Source organism: Danio rerio, chromosome 8 (assembly GCF_049306965.1).
Source record: "Danio rerio strain Tuebingen ecotype United States chromosome 8, GRCz12tu, whole genome shotgun sequence".
Lineage (NCBI taxonomy): Eukaryota > Metazoa > Chordata > Actinopteri > Cypriniformes > Danionidae > Danio > Danio rerio.
The window spans coordinates 1,762,501-1,781,256 of record NC_133183.1 but is presented as its reverse complement, the minus strand read 5'-3'; the positions used below and the strand labels follow the sequence as shown (position 1 = coordinate 1,781,256).

The 18,756-nt window shown below is 39.8% G+C and overlaps 1 protein-coding gene across 1 annotated transcript in view; it reads right to left on the bottom strand.

Moving 5' to 3' along the window:
- Positions 1–18,756, bottom strand: part of fbxl17 (F-box and leucine-rich repeat protein 17) — a 379,499-nt gene that overhangs the window by 242,961 nt on the left and 117,782 nt on the right. The window contains exon 8 of the mRNA XM_073909993.1: positions 13,425–13,555. Within this exon, the coding sequence (XP_073766094.1) occupies positions 13,425–13,555 (131 nt within the window). The remainder of the gene's footprint in view (positions 1–13,424; positions 13,556–18,756) is intronic.

Below are 18,756 nucleotides of genomic sequence, written 5' to 3'. Positions count from 1 at the left end.
ATGAACAAGCACTTAGCAGTGAAAATTAAACCGAAAGTGTGCACTTCATTTACATGATCATATCGCATTTTAGAATTATGATCACGGCAAGCATTTGATGTTTTTTTCTTTTATAGCGAACACACAGTTGTGCATGAAAATAAATGTTTACAATGTCAGAATAACTACTCTAGCCTATATATATGAACCTAAAGGACCACATGTCACTCCGCTGCTCATCCGTTTGCACTGGCTGCCAGTTGCTGCTCGCATCAAATTCAAAGCTCTGATGTTTGCTTACAAAGTGACTTCTGGCTTTGCTCCTTCTTATCTGCTCTCACTTCTGCAGATGTATGTGTCCTCCAGAAACTTGCGTTCTGTGAATGAACGTCGCCTCGTGGTTCCATCCCAAAGAGGGAAGAAATCACTTTCGCGAACGATCACGCTCAATCTGCCCAGTTGGTGGAATGAACTCCCTAACTGCATCAGAACAGCAGAGTCACTCGCTATTTTCAAGAAACCACTAAAAACTCAACTATTTAGTCTCCACTACACTTCCTAATCTGCAATTGCCTCTTTGAATATCACACTAACTGTACAAAAAAAAAAAAAAAAACTAATACTACTAATACTTCCCTTCTTAGACTTTACAGACCTGAAACTTGCCTTTAGCACTTCTTCATTGTTGCTCTTATAGATGTGTAAATTGCTTCCTTGTCCTCATTTGTAAGTCGCTTTGGATAAAAGCGTCTGCTAAATGACTAAATGTAAATGTAAATATTGTTGAATATAATCTGATAATGGCAAATGTCTGATTTTACCAGAGAATTAAATTGTCTAATATGACAGATTGCAAGCATATATCTCAAACATAATAATTCAACATCAGAATTATTAAAAGAATAGATTAATATAGAATAGAATTATTTATAGAGGCCAGTAGACCTACACATAATATTATTATGGATGTTGTGCCATGTTTGTTTTTACCATACCTTTATTTTACATCTACAGAATCATGAGAAAATTGTGATCTTTATTTTAAGCAAAAAAATAAATAAAAATTGCGATTCTCATTTAAGCCATAATCGTGCAGCTCTACTATGAACAGCAGCTTCGCTAATTATTCTCTTTATTCTCTATTTCCACCTGGGCATATTCATCCCGCAGCTCCCAGAGATTATGCAGCGCCATTGATCCAATCCAAGACCTGTGAAGAGATGATCCCAAGGTTTCCATAATCCTGGACCAGGCCGTATCCTGAGCTGCTGCTGTGGTGGTCATGCAGGAGTGGAGAGCATGTGACTGATTCCTGTGACGCTCCAGGGACAGACGAGACTTTGCTGACGTCCAGCGTTCTCCAGCACCTAGACTGCAGCTCTGCACAAGCCGTTTGGTCAGAGGAGAAATGATCGTGCCCAACTGAGACTGGTCTCTCTCCGGGTTTTTATCCTTTACTTTCGCCAGTTGGTGAAGTTTTTTCCTCCCCTGTCACCACTGGCTTGCTTGGTTTGGACTTGTGGAGCTGTGCATGGATGGATTCACTCCTCAGTGTTTGGACTTTCAGCAGTGAATATTAAACTACACTGAACCAAATTGAACTTAAACACTGAATACTGGACTGACACTGTTTCAGTTCACTATAATCTTCAATGTGAAGCTGCTTTGACACAATCTACATTGTAAAAGCGCTAGAGAAATAAAGCTGAATTGAATGCATATAAATATAATGTACTGCTCTAAATCTCCCAGTAATCAGTTTTTAGAGACAGATATGTCACAAATATTGCTCTATATTTTGAGAAGACACTATTATTATTATTATTATTTTATTTTTTTTAAATTAAAAGATAAACATGTATTTTACCCTTGTAAAGCTTGTAAAGCTTTGTTCACTTATTGGAAAAAAAATGCATTATTAAGGAATTATTCTCTTCCAGATCAGAACTGATGTATTAAGCTTTAAACTAACAATGCTGTATTTTAAAATGATATAAACGAACCTTTCAACTCACAACACTCTAGTTTTGCATCCAATACAGAAAATAATCGAGTTTTTCATTTCATTTTCCTTCACCTGAGTGGTTTATTTATCAGGGGTCGCCACAGCGGAATGAACCGCCAACTATTCCTGCATGTTTTACGCAGCAGATGCCTTTCCAGCCGCAACCCAGCACTGGGAAACACCCATACGCACACAGACTCATTCATTACGGCCAATTTAGCTGATCACTTCCCCTATAGTGCATGTGTTTGGACTTGTGGTGTCAACCGGAGCACCTGGAGGAAACCCACGCTAATGGGAGAACATGCAAACTCCACACAGAAACACCAACTGACCCAGCCGTGACTCGAACCAGCAACCTTCTGTCAGTTAGGCCACAATGTGACACCATTAAGCCAAATTTATGGTAAGATTTTAAATCCAACAAACTGATTTTGCAACACTGGAGTTTTATTTCCAGGACGCTGCTTGGAAAGGGTCAACAAATGTGTACGTGCACCAGAAATAAAGATGATTAGACAATCTCAATTTCGCATGCATTATAAACCAAACTCAACATGACTGATGCATGTGATTTTCTTCCAAGCTTCGCCTCGTGATGCCAAAGAGAAACAGACTTCAAACATTTGCTGAACTCCATCACACACACACACACACACACGGCAGATTTATATCAGACTGGAGACTCTTATATTAGACACAACAGGGTAGAAGGTGCTCTTTTGATAGCATGAATCACCGCCGATATTGAATCCATCGGGCTGCAAATGCATTTCAGAAAGTGTCCTAATGAAGAAATGAAATATGCACGAGACGCTGCCAAATTACACAAGCGTTTGACACCGCGACGGCACTAGGGTGTGTTTGATGAATGTGCGGCTGTGTATGGTAACCAGATCCATGTGTTGTGATAAATACCAAAACACGAAAACCTCCCAGAACATGGGAGACATTTGCAGCTTTCAGTTTTTTCTTTCTCATCTGCAGACGATTCGTCAATAATCCATCGGCGTTCTTGGCTCAGATCTGCACATTCCCTCTTAAAGGTCCCACATAAAATTAAATGTTTTTTTAGATGATAGAATCAGTACTGTCGATGTTTAGGAGATCTATAAGCTAGTGCGCACCAAAACAGTGACCAAAAAGCAAAGAAAGAAATGAAAGATTTATGTATTTATAAAGAATAATAAATAAATAATTTCCCAGAGATGGGTTGCAGCTGGAAGGGCATCCGCTGCGTAAAAAGTTGCAGGATAAGTTGGCGGTTCATACCACTGTGGCGACCCTGGATTAATAAAGGGACTAAGCCGGCAAGAAAATGAATGAATGAAGAAATAAATAAATCTGTGGGTGTTTTACTGTGTTGTTTACAGTGGACAGCTGATTCCTAAACACATTTATATTATTCACATTCTCAGTTCCGTGATTTTTTTTTCTACATAGGCATTTAATTCATGAACATAAAACATTTATGTCTACTTAATATTAAAATTAAAGGAAATAGAATAGCAATGTTGTATGTGGCTCTTACTAATCAACTGAAATCATTACACACATTTACAATTGCAAAAATAACACCAAGACGACCACATTTTAATCCAGTACTATTAGATTATAAATTTATTTGTAACATTATTAATTAAAAAAAGAGAACAGATATCAAATTAAATCCAACCCAAATGTGGCGGTGAAGTAACTGAACAAAACACTAATAGATCAGTAAATAATAAATGATGAAACTGGTTGCATTTAAAGACATACTTACCAGCAGGGCTTTACATTAACCCCCGCCATCCCGCCAAATGCGGGTAGATTTCAGCTTTGGCGGGTTGGACAGCCGCTCCCACTAGCCACTTTGGCAGGTTGGAAATAATTTTCACATTGTAGTTTTCTCAAAGCAGGGTTTGACAATAAGGATGGCCCAATATATGCGCAAATTCCTTTGCGCTACTTAATATCGACATTAAAATGGGTTTAAATATATATTTTTATTCATACTGCTTTTTTACTCTCACTCAAGTAGCTTTTAAAGGTGCCATACGTCAGTTTTTGACTCTTATAAAGCATAAAACACCATAATATGCTTGCAGATATTTGAGAATCATGCTCAGTGAACATTCTTGTTTATCTGAACAATGCTGAAGTCAGATATTCTGCTTTGAATATGTGCGTTATGTGCTGGAACGGCTGTTTTGTTTTGGTCTCTTTAATCCGCCCAATGCCAGTTTAGCCATGTATATTTCAGCACCAGGGTTGCCTTGGTGGAAAACAGCATATTTCATTCGTTCTGTCAGTCAGGAAGGCTCTTAAATTGTGTGACCGCGACCGAAATGCGACCTCCAGTGGACAGTAGCAGACTCCGAAATGAGATGCAGATTCAGAGTTCCACATCAGGTGGTTATTAATTAGCAAATAATATAAATATTAGGAGCGTAAACATTAGGTGAGCAGGTCACATTGTAACCCTGTATCCTCAACACGCTATGTGATGCAGTGATAAGCAATTTGGCTGTTTGCACCAGACAGAACAGGACAGAAATGTAAACACAGCCACTCAGAAGCACAGAATAGTGCACTCACTGCACTCCAGCACAATGCTAAGGTTTGTAATCTAATGAACACGTTAAAGCTCTTGAACATGATTAAATGTAGATGCTGTATCACTGATATGTGTTGGTTTGCACCGAGTCTCAGTTCTGAAGTTCAGTTTCAGGTGGTTTATTTTATTGACCAGATCTGAGGTGAACAATCTGCTGCTGCTTTCAGTAATATGGCAATAAATGTTATGTCGAATATCATTTAAACTCCCATTATTAGCATTTAACACTGAATAAAGCACATGAGCTGAACCTGAGCTGATCACTGTCAGTTTTCTGCTGCTCTGCTGTGAGAAATAGAAGCCGTTTCTATTGATTCGAGGTGTTGATTAGAACAAAACATGGAAAAACATGAAAACATGGACTTTTAACATGGAAAATATTCCTTACACCATGTGCTGTTGCTTTTATTTAGAAAACGACTTAAGTCAGCCTTTAGTCTCGACAGTCAGGCTCCTGTTGGTGTCCTTAATCTGGCAACCTGCACTTGCGTGTGTTTTAAACCAGAGGTGCAATACCTAGTTCAACCACTGGGTGATAATCACTTTTACTTGAGTACAGATTTTGGATACTCTACCCCCCCTCTGGTAAAATATGGGGTCCTTTTTTATTTTTGGGTGAACTATTCCTCTAATTTTACATGCTATATGGTCAGTATTGCTGTACAGCTGTATGTTATATGCTAACTATTCCTCTAATGTCCTTCAATACTCCATATTTTAGGAGTGTATTATCCAGAGAGTGTCTGATATTTCCTGCACAAAACTTCAGGGACGTCTAGTGTGCGAGCTGAAGTAATAAAGGACAAACACACACTCCGGTCAAGGACTTCTCCCTCTCTGAATGCAATAAGTGGTGTGGTGTCGGGCCGGGGGAGCCGCTTAAGAGCTGCTTTACCTTATTACATTAGCTGTTTGCTTAGCAGAGGCTCCCGTTCTGAGCGTCTCCCCGTTTATCCAGCTGGAGTAAGTGCTGTTCTCCTCAAAACTACACTGCACTCCCGTCCCCAAAGCAGAGCGCGCTAATTCATTTAGCCACAGCGCAAATCAAAATATCACAGAGAGGAAAGCACACGGCTAATCCAGCTGAGAGGGTCAAGAGGAATATTCATCGTCTATTACTGAGAGACGCTTTCTGGAAAAACACGACACCACAGAGCAGCTGCGGACCATTCATTCACTCATTTTCATTCGGCTTAGTCTCTACTTCACAGCGGAATGAACTGCTAACTATTCCAGCATTTGTTTTAAGCAGCGGATGCCCTTCCAGCTGCAACCTAGTGCTGGAAAAAACACCCATACACTCTCATTCTCTCACACTCATGCACTGCGGCCAATTTAGTTAATCAATTCCCCTAGAGAGAATGTGTCTGGACCAATGACTGTATAAAATATGGACGACGCAACAGCACCTTTCCCCATTAAATGCTTTGAAGGTAAAACGCCTCCGTTATGGGTACAATCTGTTGCAAAACACTGCTGAAATTGGAGCCTGAGAACGCGCAGAAGGACTGCCTGATGGAGCCAGAGGCGGAGCCACCGAATCAAGCCTCCAACCAAACGCTTGTACATCAAATCAACCACGCCCCCCCGAACTGCTTACTTGACCGCATGTATCTGCACTATAAAGCCTGGATTATACTTCTGAGTCAAGCGACTGGTGTAACCCACGGCGCATGCAACACGAGTAGCTCTGCATGCTTCTGCGCGCTGTTTGTGTTGCTCTGCATTAACACTTCCGAAACGCTAGTTTATCGCTAATATCGCTATGTTCCACTGTGTCGAGTTTCTTCACCCGTGTTTTGTTCTTTCTGAACGCTTCCGGGATGTACAAGTGGCTCAAACTCGCTCATTTTGAGGCAGGAACCGGCGAACGTGCAACAACTTTAACTATGAGGTAAACACGAAACAAAACTTTCCATCCGGAGCTCCTTCACGGGACTTTACACTTGTAAATAATCGATTTATCGGGCTCGGTCACTCACACGGCCCTCGGTCCCGCCCAGTGGTACAAAAACGGCAAATAGGATGAATCTGTGCCGCATTTTCTAAACGTCCTATCTATATTTAACTGTTCGCTTGTACGGTGACTCTAAACTGTGAAAACATCTCTAAAAAAGGCTTTTTCGGACATGACATATTTGTACATCACTGTAACACGTTTTATTCATGACCATTTGAGCTGGTTTCAGACCTTAGCTTTTTCATTCATTCATTCATTCTGTCGGAGCCCTGAATTAGAAAGAAAGTAATGTATTTAATTTATTTTATTTTGTATTATTTTTGGCCTACTGTTTGCCAGCTGTTGTGCTGCCACCTATGGGGCATACTAGTCACTGCACTGTAGGAAAGCCAATATCAGCTGAACTATTCATTCATTTTCTTGTCCCCGACCGTCATTGGGTGATGAGCAAATCGTGCTGAATTGTAAGAAATAGATTTTACAAATTCATACAAATTAGCCACTAAATTAAAAGGTTACGAATTGCCGTGAGCTTCCGTTGGATAACCAGTGCCTTAAATGACCAGAACCATCTTTCGAGACATTTTTTAGCAAGTGTAAATTTATTTTTTTTTATTTGAGCTCAAGTCTTGTTCATTTACACGGAGGAGGCGGGCTTTATGACTTGTACTGCACTCAGCCCCCAGGGGGCGATCTAACGGCTGGGAGCGTCACTCAATTGGAGGCGTGTGGCACACTTGGTTTAGACCAGGGGTCTCAAACTCGCGGCCCGCGGGCCATTTGCGGCCCTCAGTGCAATATTTTGTGGCCCGCGCTTACCGCTGTACACTGACAGAATCAGCGGAGCGGGGAGAGAGAGCGCTCCCCGCTCCGCTGATTCTATCCGTACACAGCTCTCACTGGCATTCCCCGCCCGCCGTGTAAACAAAGGGGCGGGGATGCCGGTGACGTCACCACGCACCCCGCCCCTTTGTTAGACGCTGTGACGGGCGGGAAGTGTTAGGAGCGAACTCGCGCCAGCCAGAACCAAGGTAAGCTGTTCCCGCCCCAGCCTGCCACTTAGCTACCTATCTGCAGCCTGCCACCTACCTAGCTACAGCCTGCATCTTTTATATATTATAGGTAGATACAGACTGGCACAGACTGATGTGACTGGAGTGGGGTGGGGGTGTTTTATTTATACATATATACGCCTTTTTTTTTAGGTGAGGGAATGGAAGTTTTGAGTGAGTCTAGACAGGTCTAGACTTAATGATGATCATCTTCAAGCCATACTGAGGGTCTCAACTGCTTCCGCTCTAAAGCCAAATGTGGTTCAGATTTGTGAGAAGAAGCGCTGTCAAGTCTCTGGCAGCAAGAAGTAGGCAAAAGATGCCATGTTCAGAAGAACTGTTCATAATCTTCACTCAATGTTCTATTAATGTTCAGGACACTTCATGTTCAGAAGAAATAATTAAAACTGTTAATAATGACATTTGAGGACTTTTTTTTTGTGAAATCCCTTATGCGGCCCAGCCTCACCCAGACTTTGCCTCCTGCGGCCCCCAGGTAAATTGAGTTTGAGACCCCTGGTTTAGACTGTAGGGGAAACCGGAGCACCCGGAGGAAACCCACGCCAAGTCAGGAAGAAAATGCTAACTCCACACAGAAATAACAACTGACCTAGCCGTGACTCAAACCAGCGACCTTCTTGGAGTGAGGCCACCGTGCTAATCACTGAGCCACCGTGCCGCCATATTAATTAATTGATACAGGAAAATAGTGAACGGACCAAAAGCTTGACTATTGAAATAACAGGATGCTGTGGAGGTCTTGGAGAAGCGCCGGTGTTCTCCATATTGATGATGATTTGTGATTGTGACGCTTGTGTGAGAACCTGAGCAGGTTTTCTATCATGTCAGAAGTAAATCCAGAAACTGAGAGCAGCGTCTGCTTATAAATCAGGCGTGTGGAGATGAATAAACTGCACTAATGTTATTTGCTCTGCTTTTGGAGAATGTGCTGAATGTGTTCCTCCTGTATGGATGTATGGGTTTACAGCCTCCGCAGGTTCACACTATATTGAATTTACAGTCTGACCCAGATACAATGGGCTCAGATGCGCTTCCTGCTGTTTTATGACTTCTGGATTTATTGGAGATGTGCTCGGCCAATATCACGTTATATGACTCTTCCAGAAGAGGATTCTCACCCTCTGTCCTGAGCGAAACACATTGTTTGTCTTTTTAAGGTTCAGGACACCCTAGAGCAGTGGTTCCCAACCTTTCTATGCCGGAGACCTCCTTTTTTTCCTGGAAAATATTGTAAGGTCTCCGCCACATTTAATGATATAATCGCTTGTATAAGTAAATAATAACAATAATATGAATTCCTTACGCCCTATTCACACGGGGCTTCAGCGTCAACGCTTGACTGAAGGCGTGTCCGAAGTTGGGGCTGAAGCGATTGTCATAAAAGCGTCAGCCAATGAAATCCAGTTAGCAATAGGCCACTGTCTGAGCGGGTGTATTTGCATACAGCGATCTGATTGGCTGACGCTTCCATTGGCGCTTGAAAAGTTGAGCTAGTCCCAACTTCTGCAGCGAGCAACATCTCTGAAGCGGTGCCGACAGATCCACAATGCAGTTCAGCAACGACTGACGTCACCCATTCAAAGTGAATGGGAAGCGTTGACGCTGACGCCCCGTGTGAATAGGGCGTTACATTTATATAGCGCTTTTCTGGGCACTCAAAGCGCTTTACACAATGGGGGAATCTCCTCATCCACCACCAGTGTGCAACATCCACCTGGATGACGCGACGGCAGCTATTTTGCGCCATCTTGTGGAGAGGAGACACAGCCAATTGAATATGGGGAGGGTTAGGAGGCCATGATGGAAAGAGGGCAGTGGGCAGATTTGGCCAGGATGCCGGGGTTAAACCCCTACTCTTTATCGAAGAACATCCTGGGATTTTTAACGACCACAGAGAGTCAGGACCTCGGTTTAACGTCTCATCCAAAAGCTGGCGCTCACAGAGCAGAATATAGTCTCCATCACTATACTGGGGCATTAGGACCCACACAGACCACAGGTTGAGCACCCCCTGCTGGCCTCACTAACACCACATCCGGCAGCAACCTAGCTTTCCCATGTGGTCTCCCATCCAGGTACTGACCGGGCTCGGCCCTGCTTAGCTTCAGTGGGCGACAATGTGAGAGTGGCAGAGAGCTGGCTGCCGGCAAAGTTTGCAGTAATGATGACAACAAATGTTGTTTTCAAACAAACGGTGTGTTTATTACTATATCTAGATATGTTTATGCACAAATAATAGCCTAACGTTTCCCAGAGATGGATTGCAGCTGGAAGAGCATCCCCTGTGTAAAACGTGCTGGCGGTTTATTCCACTGTGGCAACCCCAGATTAATAAAGGGACTAAGCTGAAAAGAAAATGAATGAATGAATATATACCAGCCTAATGTAAAGTGAAGTTTATTTATAAACTAATTTCGACAGGAGCACGCACTTATGATTGATAGCACCTGGTCCACATTAGCTAACACTGGTTTACCAATCAGACGACTCCTTAACCACTATAAATAACCAAAGTATCTTACTTCAGCCATCCTTGTCTTGAAGAATCCCCCCTTCCACCCCTACTCCTCCCATGTCCTTGTCAGGGCAGCACGGAGGCCTAGTGGTTAGCAGCATTGCCACGCAGCAAGAATGTCACCGGCTCGGACACTTCCTGGCCAGGTTGGCATTTCTGTGTGGAGTTTGCATGTTCTCTCACGAGGTGAAGGTGTTTGCATGTTCACTCACGAGGGTGTTTGCGTGGGTTTTCACCGGGCTCTCCGGTTTCCTCCCACAGACCAAAGACATGTAACATAAGCAAATTGACAAATCTAAATTGACAGCATAGACACTTCATAGCCATAATCTACTTCCAACATTATCAAGCAGGGGAGTTCTCGAGACCTACCTGAACTCGGACTCTCCTCTCGCCCTGCAATGGGAAGGAGCCCTGGGCTCGAGGATCTCACGAGTTCAGGGCTCTCTCCCGGGACAGCGTGCCAAACTAGCTTCATAAACAATCATCAGCTAAGGGTGAACTCTTGAAATATAAAGCAAAACATCAGTGGGCTATTTATAACTGAAAAGCGTAAGCCTTTGGCCTTTAAATTGACCCTATTTGACATTCAATAACAAAAATATCAGTGTTCACACTGGTTTATAAGGGAAAAATAATATAGGCTACTACCATTCAAAACTTGCATGTTGTTTGTTATGCTCTATCAATTACTGTGAGGATTGCTGCGAGACGAATCGGTGAGACTCTGTATTTTTTGTGGAGGATGGATTACAAATTTGTCCATTTTTGGTCAGCTAGGGCAGTGCTCCTCAACCTGTTTATCACCATCAACGCTTGACAATTTTACTGCGGGCGGTTGGGGGTGTTTCGTAGGTTGCTATGCAACCATCAACCGTTTTCTCAGAGGATGACAATCTGACAAAACATTGCTGTCACTCTGATACAAGCTTTATTTAAGGAGAAAAGTACAAAGCTCTGCAGTGTTGGTGTGTTCTGTGATGGAGAAAATTAGTGTGCAATGAGTCAATTCTTGTCGCATGACTTGCATGACCTCCATTGGAAACAACAAACTTGTTCAAACTCTAGAAATACGCGATATGCGAACGGCCCTAAAAGGCCGCCGTCATTTGCGATCTCCATCAGTTGATCTTCTTGCACAGCCATGCTGGATTCACCTGATTTGTTGACAAGTGGGTTGTGGATCTATTCCATGGCAGTTCGCGGGTCGTTCACTGGGCCTTTTTCCCTTAGCAAAGAAACTTTCCGAAGACCTCGGTTACTTGCTCATTATGCCGCTTGTGGGTTAAATTTGGGGAGATGCAATTGAGATCGTTTTTTTTAAATAAAAGACTTTTCAAAATAAAAGATCGTTCAGACTTAAATAAAAATAAAACGGAAATAATTAGTGATTTCTTGTGCGGCCCGGTACCAATTGATCCACAGACCGTGGTTGAGGACCACTGAGCTAGGGGATCATATGAACTAAGGCAACATGATCAATCTCTTAATTGTCCACTGCTAAGATTTTTTTTTTTAAATATAAGGCGACCCCCCACAAAGCTCGCTGACCCCCCACAAAGCTCGCTCACCCCCCACAAAGCTCGCTGACCCCCGTGTTGGGAACCGCTGCCCTAGAGTACTTTCTCTGAGATGCTAATAGATGTGTGTGTGTGTGTGTGTGTGTGTGTGTGTGTGTGTGTGTGTGTGTGTGTGTGTGTGTGTGTGTGTGTGCTGAACATCAGTTAAGACAAGATTAGCTTTAATTGTGGGGGGAAATTGATAATTTTGAGCTTTTGTCAGCTATTTTCACCTTATAACCAACTCTCAGGATCTGAAGTGGGACATTCACATAGACTCCATCGTGAAGAAAGCCCAGCAGAGACTGTACTTCCTTCATCAGCTGAGATAGTTTAACCTGCCACAGGAGCTCGTACAGTTCAACTCAGCTGTAATCCAATCCATCATCTGCACTTCAATCACCGTCTGGTGTAGACTACAGTGAATAGTCCGGACTGCTGAACGAATCACTGGCACTACCCTTTCTACACGTCAAGAACTGTTCTCTTCCAGAGTGAGTAAAAGAGCTCAAGAAATCTCTCTGGACGCCTCGCACCCAGCACACTACCTGTTCCAACTGTTATCGTCTGGTCGGCGCTTCAGAGCACCAAGCACAAAAACAGCCAGACACAGGAAAAGTTTCTTTCCTCAGGCCATCTACCTCACGAACAGTTAAATATTCCTCTATTGTGCAATAAGCATGTGCAATACTTTCTCATACGCACTTGTACACAGCACCTTACGCCAATATACAATGCAATGCTTTCGCATTTGTACACAGCACCGTATAACCTGTATATTTATAACAAATTTGTTCATACAACTCAACATCCAGATTTCTTGACTAACTGCATCTCCTCATATCTTCTTTTTTTTCTCATATTTATTTTGTGTTGTCACTTTATGTACATTGGAAGCTTCTGTAGCCAAAACAAATTCTCTGTGTGTGTGAAGCACACTTGGCAATAAAACTTATTCGGATACGCGGCTGTCAATCAATTCAGTACACTGGGAAACGACACTCATACATCAAGTTGCAGTCGGCATCAAAATGGGAGGGATATGAATTCTATTTTAATGTCGGGAAATTAAAAAAAGACACTTACTGTGTTTCTATCACTCCAATATGACTGTAGACACTATACCACACACAGATCTGTACAAACAGCTTACAAAAGATGCTTTTCATCATAGGTGCCCTTTAAACCCCTTACGGTTTCTTTCTTTGCATTTTAACTTTGTAAACTATTAAATCATGCGTCTCCTTATGGTTTGTGTCTCCTTTTGTAAGCCGACTGACAACAGGTCTTTGCCCCCCCTCTTTTCCCCTGCTCTGCTGGCCACGCCCACTCCTCCCTCTGCTCAGAGCTCCACGCCCATCATGAAGCATTTTTTGAAAGCATTCTGAGGCAGACTTGAACTGAAAGAGGGGGTTTCAGGACCCTTTAACTTGCTTTCTGTCATTAAATAGTCTTAAAATAGTCTTAAATTAATCACAAGTTCCAGGAATAATTTTCTGATATGCATACAAACAAATATAAGAGAAGTAAAGAAAACCTCAAACCCAGCCTGAGAGTCTCCATTACACTGATGTATAATGTGTAGTACATTGAATACAGGGAAGAGTGTGTGTGTGTGTGTGTGTGTGTGTGTGTGTGTGTGTCTGTCTGTCTGTGTGTGTGTGTACCTTTCATTAATGGTCCAGCTGAGACACAGGATGCGCGTTATATGTGTGTGTGTGTGTGTGTGTGTACCTGTCATTGATGGTCCAGTTGAGACACAGGTTGAGTGATGTCAGATTCCGGCACTTTCTCACCACCTCCATCACAGTCTCGTTGTTGAGCTCCGAGATGTGCCGCAGGTCCAGACTGCTCAGGTGCTGAAGCTGAACACACACACACACAAACACACACACAGTCAGAGTGCCGCCGCAGGTGCAGTAAACGATGCGCATTAGTCACTGAATCCTCCTCACTGGAATATAAACTGTGCCATTATCATCTGTGTGTGTGTGTGTGTGTTTGACCTCTGCTGCTGACACAAGTGTGTGTGTGTGTGTGTGTGTGTGTGTGTGTGTGTGTGTGTGTGTGTGTGTGTGTCTTTATAATCCAACAAACTGTGTTTTCAAAAGGAAATGACCATCATGTCAGTCAATGCCAATATTCACATTCAACATATCACTGATTAAAAACCACTGAAACACACAACAGTGGAAAACAACACTACAGCTCTGATATTTAGCTTTGAAATGATTTTAAAATACAGAAGTACTGCCTTTAACATAATACTTTTAAGAAGTATTTTTTAAAATATCAAAATAGCTAAAAAACAATCGATTCTGAAGACAAAATGTATTGAAATCTTTTCAGGTTTAGAAATATTTTTACAAATTGATGTCTCATATTCTTATTATAGTTGACTTACACTATGCAAACACAAAATTCATTAATAAAAACCAAATTAGCTGAAAATATTTTTAAACAATTACAATATTCTCAGTTTGTATAATAATAATAATAATGAATTAATAATAATAATAATAATGAATTAATATTAATAATAATAATAATAATAATGATGAGCAAATGAGGCGGCGCGTATGACACAATATGCGCAAATGAGGTGGCGTGAATGACGCAATACGTGTAAATTAGGCAGCGCGAATGACGCAATGCGCAAAACAGGTGGCGTGAATAAAGTGAAACGCACTAATGAGGCGGCACGAATAAAGTGAAACACACAAATGAGGCGGCGTGCATGACACAATACATGCAAATGAGGTGGCGTAAATAATGCGATGCGCAAAACAGACGGCGCGAATTAAGTGATACGCACAAATGAGGCAGCGCGAATAAAGTAAATGCATAAATGAGGCGGTGCACATGACGCAATACGCGCAAATGAGGCGGCAAAAATGATGTGATGTGCAAAACAGGCAGCGCGAATAAAGTGATACGCACAAATGAGGCAGCGCGAATAAAATTAAATGGACAAATGAGACGGCACGCATGACGCAATACGTGCAAATGAGGCAGCCCGAATGACACGATGCACAAAACAGGCGGCGCAAACGAAGTGAAATGCACAAATGAGGTGGCGCGAATAAAGAGAAAAGCACAAATGAGTTGGCATGAATAAAGTGAAATGCACAAATGAGGCGACGCGAATAAAGTGAAATGCACAAATGAGGTGGCGCACATGACTTATTACACGCAAATGAGGTGGCGCGAATAAAGCGATACGCAAAACAGGCAGTGAAAAAGTGAAACGCACAAATGAGGCGGCGCGAATAAAGAGAAACGCACAAAAGAGGCGGCGCGAATGACACAATACGTGCAAATGAGGTGGCGCGAATGAAGTGATACGCACAAATGAGGCAGCGCGAATAAAGTAAATGCATAAATGAGGCGGTGCACATGACGCAATACGCGCAAATGAGGCGGCAAGAATGATGTGATGTGCAAAACAGGCAGCGCGAATAAAGTGATACGCACAAATGAGGCAGCGCGAATAAAATTAAATGGACAAATGAGACGGCACGCATGACGGAATACGTGCAAATGAGGCATTCCGAATGACACGATGCACAAAACAGGCGGCGCAAACGAAGTGAAATGCACAAATGAGGTGGCGCGAAAAAAGAGAAAAGCACAAATGAGTTGGCATGAATAAAGTGAAATGCACAAATGAGGTGGTGCACATGACTTAATACACGCAAATGAGGTGGCGCGAATAAAGCGATATGCAAAACAGGCAGTGAAAAAGTGAAACGCACAAATGAGGCGGCGCGAATAAAGAGAAACGCACAAATGAGGCGGCGCGAATGACACAATACATGCAAATGAGGTGGCGCGAATAAAGTGAAACGCACAAATGAGGCGGCGTGCATGACGCATTATGCGCAAATGAGGCGGCACCAATGACGCGATGCGCAAAAGGTTTGGTTTTCAGCAGTGATGTCGAAGGAGCTGCCCTTCACTTTTTCTGTAACAAGCTACAAGCCGTTTATCTAACTAACTTGATCTTACTCAAACAAAACATTGATTCAAAAGCTTTTCTTAATGGTATTACTGTAGTAGAATATAGCCTAAGGTGGATATCTAGCGTTTTGCAAAAAAACAATAATAAAAAGTTATCTTATGTTATGTTATGCACATTCTGGCCAAATCTAACTCAGAATCTTGTTGTTATTAATCAATATTTTATATATTATTCCATATATTTATGATGTATAGTTTTTTTAACCAATTTAAGATGTTTGACAATGTTAAGATTAATATGTTGCATTTTGGCATGGTTTTTGACTTATTTACAAACTATTTATGGACATAAAGTTAAATAAAAAATATCCTGGATTTGAAAAGATTGTGTTCCTGGCCTTCACTGAGCTCAAGTAATAGTTTAATGTATATGAAGTTGATTGTTCATGTCTTAAATAATAATGTCAAATAACCAACATTTCTCAAAATGGATATATCTCGTTTTGCAACAGAACTCTTATATAAATATGTAAATAAATATATACTCTTATATAAATATATTTTATAAAGTACAATTTTATATTTTTTAAAAATATATAATATATTTTGTTGCAAAACGAGAAATACCCAAATGACTTTTAAAAATCTTCTAAAAAAAGGAATATATGTGAAAGTCATTTGGGTTTTAATTTGAATCAATGCATCAGCAGACGGGAATGCGCGCACACACACACACACACACACACACACACACACACACACACACACACACACACACACACACACACACACACACACACACACACACACACACAGATGAGTGAGAGTGAGCATCATGTTTTGTGACTCTACAGCGTCTGCATGCTGCGCTCTTGACCTTAATGAAAGCAGAAATGTTGGCTCGACTCAACAAAACGTGCCCGAGGCTGAATTACCCATGATTCCTGCTCTGCTCTGACCCACAGGTCCAGGAGGAGAATTGGAGGAACCCAATAACACAAAAGGTGACGCCTGAAAAATGTCAGGGAATGTGTGTATAACGGGACATAAATTACAGCCGTCACATTTACTCACAATACTGCAGGAAACAGCACACTGTATTAACCCTGCGCAGATCCTACTGTACACAGAGTTATTCACGATATATACACAGAGCTGCTGCATGGTGTGAGTTTCATTCAGTTCATTCAGTTTCAGTCAAGCCGTCTGTCAGGTGATTGATAGTTTAGACTTTATCAACACAATAAGCCGAAAAGAAAATGAACGAATAAATAAGTAATTAAAAATTTAAATATAAAGTGTACTTTTTTTTATATAAAAAAAATTAATTAATTTAAATAAATGAAAATAAATTTTTAAATATTAAAAATAAATAAAATAAAATAATATAAAAACACAATGAAATAAAAAGTTTAATTAAAAATGATTATTATTAAAAATAAAAATATATCAAATTAAATGAAAAATTGTATAAAATTGTAATTATTATTACTATTATTACTACTATTATTGTTATTATTATTATTATCATCATCTTTACTAGCATTATTATTACTGTTATTTTTTTACACAATTTCGTAATAAAATAAATTTTTGTAAATAATAAATTAAAATAAAAGCAACAATTTCAGCAAGTAAATAAAAAATTGTAAACAAATAAAACAAAAATATTTTACAATCATAAATAAATTTTATTAAATATAATATAAAAAATAATATAAAATAAAAAACTAAATAAAACACAAAAAAATTACTATATTAAAATAAAAAATATATAATTAAATTAAAATAATTATTAATAAATATTATAACTATTATTATTAGTAGTAGTAGTAGTAGTAGTAGTAGAAGTATTATAACCATTATCATTTTTACACAATTTTGTAATAAAAAATAAACATTCAAATAAAAAGTAAACATTACAATAAAAAAATTAACAAAATAATATAAAAATGTAAGAATTTTTTTTTATTAAAAATTAGATTAAAGAAAATATTAAAATACAAACATTGTATATAATATAATATTTTAAATAACAAAATAAAATAAAACAATAAATAAAAATATTTTAAATAAAATATATAAAATTAAATTAAAAATGTAATAAAATAGTAATAATAATAATAATAATAATAATAATAAATATCATTAGTAGTAGTAGTAGTAGTATTTTTTACAGTCTTGCAATTAAATAAAAATTTTAATAAAAAGTAAACATAATAAAATAATTAAAATTAACAAAAATTAACTAAATAAAAAGAATATAAAATAAAAAAAATATTAAATTTTAAAAAATAATAAATTGATTAAATAAAATATTAAAATAAAGGGAGGTGCGGTGGCGCACTGGGTAATCACCTCACCGCATGGGTTTTCCCCATTTTGGCGTGGGTTTCCGATTTTTCCCACAAGTCCAAAGACATGTAGTATAGGTGAATTAGGTAAGCTTAATTGTCAGTAGTGTATGTTTGTAAATAAGCGTGAATGAATGTTTCCCAGTGATGGGTTGCAGCTGGAAGGGCATCCGCTGTGTAAAACATATGCTGGATAAGTTGGTGGCTCAGTCCACTGTGGCAATCCCGGATTAATTAATTGACTAAGCCGAAAAGAAAATGAATGAATGATTATAAAATAAAATAAAACACAATTAATTATTAGTATTATTATTAAAATTGTTATTATTACTATTATTATTATTATTACAAACGTGAGTATTCACAGTGTTAAAGCATAAAACCAGCTCTCGAAAGCTTTGAAATCAGTCAAATTCTTGATCAATAGTTGTTTTTGTAGATTATTAAACCGACATAAACATTAACAAGAGCAAAACTCTTCTTTTATTACCATTACCACAAAAACAAACACGTTTAATTCATATTCCCAGTCTCTCCTACAGCATATGTGTGATATAAAGGTCTCTGATGAAGAGAAAACGTGTTCGCTTTACACTAATATTAATTATTAAAACAAAACAGATTATTCTAGACTTTAATATATCTACAGAGACGACCGCGGTTAAACAAATTAAAAAAGCGTCTCGCATAATTTGACGTCGTGTCCAAATCCGACGCTGGAACTTAAATGAGTTTAGCAGGCCTGCTGTAAA